The sequence below is a fragment of the Narcine bancroftii genome, unplaced genomic scaffold (genome assembly GCF_036971445.1).
Source record: "Narcine bancroftii isolate sNarBan1 unplaced genomic scaffold, sNarBan1.hap1 Scaffold_165, whole genome shotgun sequence".
Lineage (NCBI taxonomy): Eukaryota > Metazoa > Chordata > Chondrichthyes > Torpediniformes > Narcinidae > Narcine > Narcine bancroftii.
Window position 1 is genome coordinate 60238 of NW_027211900.1, and position 8242 is coordinate 68479.

The following is an 8242-nucleotide window of genomic DNA, read 5'->3' on the forward strand; positions in this document are numbered from 1 at the left end:
TAACCCACCACACATACACACCATACTCACATCCCTAAACATCAGAGACTTACCCAAATTCCCCACACACACAAACCCCAAAATAGCGCCCATGGTGGAAGTGAGGGCATTGGTGCAGTCGCTGACCCATGGGGAGGTGTGGGTGAGGGCATTGGTGCCATCGCTGATGGAGGGTGGGGATGGTGCCGTCGCTGATGGAGGGAGGGGGGTTGGTGCCGTCGCTGATGGAGGGAGGGGGTGTGGTGCCTTCGCTGATGGAGGGAGGGGGGTTGGTGCTGTCGCTGATGGAGGGAGGGGGCTGGTGCCTTCGCTGATGGAGGGAGGGGGGTTGGTGCTGTCGCTGATGGAGGGAGGTGGATTGGTGCCATCGCTGATGGAGGGAGGGGGGTTGGTGCCATCGCTGATGTAGGGAGGGAGGTTGGTGCCATCGCTGATGGAGGGAGGGGGGTGGTGCCATCGCTGATGGAAGGAGGGGGGGTGGTGCCATCGCTGATGGAGGGAGGGAGGTTGGTGCCATCGCTGATGGAGGGAGGGAGGTTGGTGCCATCGCTGATGGAAGGAGGGGGGTGGTGCCATCGCTGATGGAGGGAGGGAGGTCGGTGCCATCGCTGATGGAGGGAGGGAGGTTGGTGCCATCGCTGATGTGTCAAGGGGTGCAAGATGACGTCATCATTGACAAGTATGGGGATGGAAGTAGCGCTGACAAGCGGGGTGGGGGCGCATGCAATGCTTGCCATGTCCTATATACGTTGGTGCCCCACACAGACACTGACACACACACTCACCCTGCCACACACACCCACTCACACATACACACCCCCACACACACCCCAAACCCACACCCCTCACACACTCCCCATACACCCATGCCCCACAAACTCACACCCCTCACAACCACACACACACCCCTCACACACACCACACATAACCCACACCCACACCCCTCATACACACACCCTCACACATGCCCCACAACACACACCCCTCCACACCATCTCTCCACCCATCCCACACGCTGTCACCCCCCACCCACACATCCACACACTCAGACACCCCCACACTGCCCCCTACACATATTCTCACAAACACACATCTACACACACTTCCCACACACACCCATCCCTCACACACACACCACATTAACACACCATACACACACCCACCCCCACACACCCCACTCCCCACACACCCACTCCCCACAAACACACATCCCTCACAAACACACACCACACATAACCCACACACACTGCCACACACATACCCCACAACACACACCCCTCCACAACACCCACCCACCCATCTCACACACACTCTCACCCCCCACCCACACACTCAGACACCCCCACACAGCCCCTACACTTATCTTCACAAACACTCATCTACACACATTTCCCACACACACCCCTCTCGCACCCATCACTCACACACACACACCCCACACTAACACACTATACACACACCCACCCTCCACATACCCCACTCCCTACACATCCACCCTCCACAAACACACATCCCTCACAAACACACACCACACATAACCCACACCCACACCCCTCATACACACACCCTCACACATGCCCCACAACACACACCCCTCCACACCATCTCTCCACCCATCCCACACACTCTCACCCCACACCCACACATCCACACACTCAGACACCCCCACACTGCCCCCTACACATATTCTCACAAACACACATGTACACACACTTCCCACACACACCCATCCCTCACACACACACACCACATTAACACACCTTACACACACCCACCCCCACACACCGCACTCCCTACACATCCACCCCCCACAAACACACATCCCTCACAAACACACACCACACATAACCCACACACACATACCCCTCATACACACTCCCACACACATACCCCACAACACACTCCCCTCCACACCCCCATCCACCCATCCCACACACTCTCACCCCCCATCCACACACTCAGACACCCCCACACAGCCCCCTACACTAATCCTCACATACAACCCACGCACTCCCACTTACACACACCCCACACACACCTCTCACACACACCCACAAACACACTTCCCACACACTCAGACACCTTCCACACTGACTCCACACAACACACAGACCACACACAATTCCCACACACACCCCACACACCCACATACTTACACACACTTCCCACACACACTCCCACTTACACACACACCCCACATCCCCACACTTACCAAACACTCACCCCACACAAACCTCTCACATCCACTTCCCACACACTCAATCCACACACTCAGACAACTCCCACAGTGACCCCACACACACACACACATCCACACTCCAATAGATCTCTTTTCTCCCTCTCCCCTTAATCCCGTCTCCGAACCAGATTCTTGTATTTAAAGTAGACTTTGTTCCTAGACGAATATAATATGGGTCTGGAAGTCGGGATTTAGAATGAAAGGTTCTGAAAATCGTTCAGGATAGGTCCCCCCAATTATTTCGGGGCAAATTGGAAGATGTTCTTTTATATCAGCGACATGTTCTATCAGTGAGATAATTTTGTCGAGTTCCTTCCATTTGACGTCGATGTTGTGCTTTGTACAAATGTCTGCATATATTTGTTCACTTATGGAAAATGGAAAGAAGGAAATGCACACACGCACACATACCCACTCCCACACCCTCCCACACGCACACATACATACACACAACCTCCCTCACACCCCTTCTTACACACGCCCACACACATACCTACCCAAAAGGACCCAAGCACATACACTCCACACATATCCACCACACAATCCTACCCACACACCCCACACACAACCCCTCACCCATTCCCTCCATAACCCCACATGCAGACCCCAAACACACACCCCAATCCCACAAAACTCCAGACACACATCCCAATGATTTTGGGGCAAATTGGAAGATGTGCTTTTCTATCAGGGACGTGTTCCATAAGTGAGTTAATTTTGTCGAGTTCCTTCCATTTGACGTCGATGTTGTGCTTTGTGCAAATGTTCTGTATATATTTGATCGTTGATATATTTGTTCACTGTTCTGTATATATTCTGTATATATTGTATATATTCTGTATATACTTTTTCACTGTAAACAAAAGCCCCACATATCTGCACACACACCCTCACACACACACCCTCCCCCACACCCCTTCTTACACACGCCCACACACATTCCCACCCACAAGCAACCATGCACATATAACCCACACACATCCACCGCACAATCTCACCCACACACACCACACACATCCACTCACACGTTCCATCCAACACCCCAATACCCGAACATGCAGTCCACAAACACACACACAATTCCACACAACTCCACACACACATCCCAAATCCCACACACAACCCCAACTCTTTCGGGGCAAATTGGTAGATGTGCTTTTATATCAGGGACGTGTTCGATAAGTGAGATAATTTTGTCGAGTTCTTTTCATTTGACGTCGATGTTGTGCTTTGTACATATGTTCTGTATATATTTGATCGTTGATATATTTGTATATATTTGTTCACTCTTCTGTATATATTCTGTATATATTGTAAATATTCTGTATATACTTTTTCACTGTAAATAAAACCCCCACATACATGCACGCACACACACACTACCACACTCACCCAAATGCCAACAGACACTCCCACTCCCTCACACACACACACACACACACACACTGTCCCTCACACCCCTTCTTACACACGCCACATGCTCACACATATACCCACCCACAAGCACCCATGCACTTATACCCCACACACATCCACTACACAATCTTAAAAAATCAAACAAAAGATGAGAAACATTAAATCGGACCGACCCGACAGGACGGAGGAACTAAGGTCGTTTGGAATCAGCAGATGCGATAGAATCGGCAATCTCCGTCAGGCCGAGGGACCTTGAAACACCACACAAGTACAAACTAAACTGGATGAGAGGGTCCTTGCAGAGAAATGGATTGGAGTCAATCCACAGGACCCTCAGAGCAACAGAGAGGATCACTGGAGTCTCCCTCTTCCCCATCAGTGTGATCTAGCAGGATCCTTGTCTGAAGAGGCCATGCCAAATCCTGGAGAAGCCCTTTGACCCTGCCCACAGCATCTCTCAGCTGCTCCCATCAAGGAAGAGAAAGGAGGATCAGAACCAGCATCAGCAGGATGAAGAACAGCTTCTGTGCAGGGGTCGGGAGAAGGTTGAAGCACCAAAGGAACTGCTCCCACTCACCATCCGAGTGCAAACAGAGAGCGCATGTAAAATGTTCAATGATGGGAATGTATGGACATGATACTAAGGGCTGAAAGAGACTTGGAACAGGGTTTTTTGTGGTCGATCATTTATTACGAATAAAGTCTTACACGAAAGGGCAAGAAGCAGCTAAGGTTGTTCTTTCCACACAGATCTACTGTTAGTCCTCTAATTCTATGGGAACTGTCGCAGGGTTGTAGCTCCCAGTTGTTGGGATAGGCTGACACAAAGTGGTAGGTCCAGGTACTAATGAGGATGCCATCAGATGGTTCCCCACCCCCCACTCTCTCCCCACCACCACTGCCAACATCAGTTCTTTGTATTACAAATAAAGATGAGTGAAACACAGAAGTCTGCAGACGCTGTGATTATAATTACAAACACACTGACATGCTGAAGGAACTCAGCTATTCTTTCCAGCATTCAGGCCTGAGCCCTTCTTCAAGGAATAAACAGAATAACCCAGAAGCAGGAAATCTCAGAAAGGCTCAGAATTCTGGTTAGGGGACAAATCCAGCCCAACAAAAGGTGTTAATTGGATGTGATAGGGATGAGGTTTTTCATAGCAGGCCGAGCGACCATGTGGTCAGGCGGGCCGAATCGCTGTCCCAGTCAGTTGGTACAAGATGGCATAGGCCCCCCTTCCCTTCTCATGAGAAGCATGCATTTGGTGACACATGTTGCCTGGGAGATGTCGCCACATCCTGGTTGCAGCAACTCCGCAACGCACTGACATCACTCCCCTAGACCAGCGCACCCCAGAGAGGAATGAGGTCGTCCCCTAAAAGCAGCACGAGAGGTTCATATAAAGGCAGTTACTGGTTCACTTCATGCTGTGTGGAGGTGCTTCATTTCAGTAGCACCACCTTTTGCAGTCACGACAAGACCATGAACAGGCTGTCAGCAAGAGAATGGGATGGGGAATTGAAGCAGGTGGCCACTGGGAGATCCCCACTCTTGTGGCGGACATGGAGAAGTTTGTATTTATAGGATAGCTATAAATTCCGATGAAAATACAACCAGTATAGGTTTTACTCACTCACAGGCTTCCAGAGTGGGTGAGAAAATACAAGTCTTTAGGCCAGCAAATCTTCCAGACAGGGTTCAATGATCAATTCTTCCCAACAGGGTCCCAACCTCCAAAAGGCAGCCCATTCATATATTGGTTTCCCGCCCAAACACAGCTGATTGAGTCTATTACCTATCAGATGTGAATTGTCAAAAGCTACAGTAAGCGTTCAGTAACCTTAACAACACCTTCCAGTGCCAGCTTGAAATTGTTTCTGCTCAGAGGTTTTGCCCACCATTGTTCACAGACGAAGGTGAATGATGCTTGTCAGTGACACATGGGTCTCTCTGGAGGTTGAACTGATCCCAGGGCACTGAGTTCTGGAGAAATGACCACACCAAATTTGATGTTGCTGAATGGAGGAAACACTTTCGTATGTCGCATGGCACCTTTCACTTCGTGCTGGAACTCTAAGAACCTCACCTGAAGCCGCATAGACCAGGCGCAGCAACCATGGAGCCGGGATTTCGATTAGCTGTGGCTCTGCGCTGGTATGCCACCCCTTGTGAGTATCGATCCATCAGTCCCATCTTTGGAATAGGCATCAGCACCGTGTGCATGGTGGTGCAGGTGGTGACGGCCGCCTTGACGAAGTTCCTCGGTAAACGTCTCATGTCCCTGCCCATTGGAACACGTCTCCAGGAGACCAATGACAGCTTGGTGCAAAGGGGATACCCAATGTGTGCCGGTGCCATTGATGGATCACATATTCCCATTATTGCCCCCAGCTTGCATGCTGCAGCCTACTACAATCGCAAAGGTTCTGCAAGCGGTGGTCGACCACAGATTCTGGTGAGCTAAGCCTTTATTGGTCTTTATCACATCACATCTCAATGTCTATCACTTCACTGTGCTTTCCATTCACGTTACAGCTTCTCAGATGTGTTTGTTGGCCGGGCAGTACCCATGATGCCCGAGTGCTTACCAACTCTCCTCTGTATAGAAAGGAAGAGGACCAGGGCGGATACCACTTCCCACCTGACGTGAGTGTTCACCCTACAAAGCTCCATGTGTCAATCTTATGTATGCTTATTGTGTCAACGGTCATGTGTATGAATTAACAACATTCTCCATTGTTGTGCCTGCAGGTGTCCAAGGATGTTAATGGAGTGGAGGTTCCAGCGCATCTTGTGGGTGATCTGGCATATCCACTATGAAATTGGCTGATGAAGGGATTCACACAGCACCAAGGACTGGATCTGGATCAGCAAAGATTTAACAAGGCCCTTAATTCTGCAAGGATAGTGGTGGAACATGCATATTGCCGTCTAAATGGCTGCCGGTGGTGCCTGTCCAACCGTCTGGATATCTCTACCACCTTAGTCCCAGGTGTTGTGTTTGCTCGCTGTGTCCTGCACAATATATGTGAGATTAACAAGGAAGACTTTCTGTCAGAGTGGACGTTGGTTGAAGCAGATGGTCCTGCACCCATTAGCACAGATTGTCACAATCAGCAGGCCCATGGGCACCAGGCCATCCATTCTGCCATTTTGTCCATCCTGTAAGGGTATGACCCTGCCACCTAGCTCCTAATTTCCACAACTTGTTCCCCCCTCCACCCTCCCCACCCAATGCGACAACATGAGCCTACTGCCTGGCATGTTATGTGTTCTCGTGAAGTAATGGTTGCATATAAATGAGACTTGTGTGCTTGTCAAAAATGTAATAAAAAACATTTTTTGAGAAATCTTATTGCTTCATAAATATCTGAGTTCGATATAGCAATGTAAACATTTCACATTATGTTTAAACTAGATGTAAACCATGGAACGGACAAATCACATTGCAAATACACTCCACACTTGAACACCGCAGAACAAAAACAAAAATGGTAAACACAACAAACACCTCCACCCGGCACCACAGCATTTCTGTGTTGTGCCGATTATACCTCTCGGAGGAGGGTTACCAAGTTCATTTGGCAGGCGCATCCTGCGCATTCAGGTGGCCTTCCGGCAGCCCATATTGCCATTATATGCGGCTTTACAAGTGGGGCATTTGGCCACCTGAAAGTGCCTTTTCTAAGAGTTCCTGTATCTGGCTCATTCCTTGAAGAAGGGCTCAGGACTGAAATGTTGGGAATATATCTTGATCTCCTATGGACACTGAAAATCCGGGCTGAGCTCCTCCAGCTTAACGGTGGGTTTTTAAGCACCACATATAGATGCACATCTCAAGACAAGGCCACAAAAATGTGCCACCTGGGAAAATTGCATAACAGGGGCATCTTGTGGTTCCACTTGGCTGCTTCTTACATTATTTGGCCAGGACTTTCTTTGCAAATTTCCCAACACCTATTCTGTGTTTTCTCCAGCCTGTCAATTCAAATACACTTGTTTTCTTACTTCTCCAGTTCTTGGTTTCTCTGCTTCCTGACCTGCTTTTTCCAGCAGTTTTGTATAACTTATATTCCAGCAGTTGCTGTGGTTGAACTTTTACTGATTTAATGAATTGTTTTCATCAGAATCTAAATGTGCTTGAGTCCACGGTCAGCCATGTAAGCATTGAAATGGGTGGCCACTGGGAGATCCACCCTGTTGCAGCAGACAGAGTTGAAGTGCATTAAATGCACCCAATGATTTGGTCACTGCAGCCACCAGTTAAAAAATTCAAGAGGTTCTGCAGTCTGTGTGTCAAGAATCCCTCTGTACCTCTGTTTTTAGTGGGAATCCTTCAACCCTGAAGTTGTGCTCTCTCGTCCTTGACTCCTCTAACATGGGAGATAATTTTACCACATCTACTGTATCCAGGCTTCTCAACATTCGAAGTGCTTCTTAGGACCCCTACCACTCATCATTCTTCTGAACACCAAGGAGTATAGTCCAAGATCCATCAAACCTTCCTCATATATTAATCCTTTCATTCCAGGAATCATTCTTGTGAATCTTCTGCAATGCCAGCACATCCTTTCTTCAATAAG

At 49.1% G+C, this 8242-nt stretch overlaps 1 protein-coding gene across 1 annotated transcript; it reads left to right on the plus strand.

Annotated features, from left to right (window-relative positions):
* The first annotated feature begins 608 nt into the window (after positions 1 to 608).
* On the plus strand, positions 609 to 7009 carry LOC138750541 (uncharacterized). Its single transcript, XM_069912630.1, has 2 exons — positions 609 to 6305; positions 6411 to 7009. The coding sequence occupies exon 1, from the start codon at positions 5776 to 5778 to the stop codon at positions 6121 to 6123; it is 348 nt and encodes a 115-aa protein (XP_069768731.1). The 5' UTR covers positions 609 to 5775; the 3' UTR covers positions 6124 to 6305; positions 6411 to 7009.
* The last annotated feature ends 1233 nt before the right edge of the window (positions 7010 to 8242 follow it).

Coding starts and splice junctions, on each gene's coding strand:
- LOC138750541 (XM_069912630.1), top strand. CDS start 5,776: ATGGAGCCGGGATTTCGATTAGCTGTGGCTCTGCGCTGGTATGCCACC.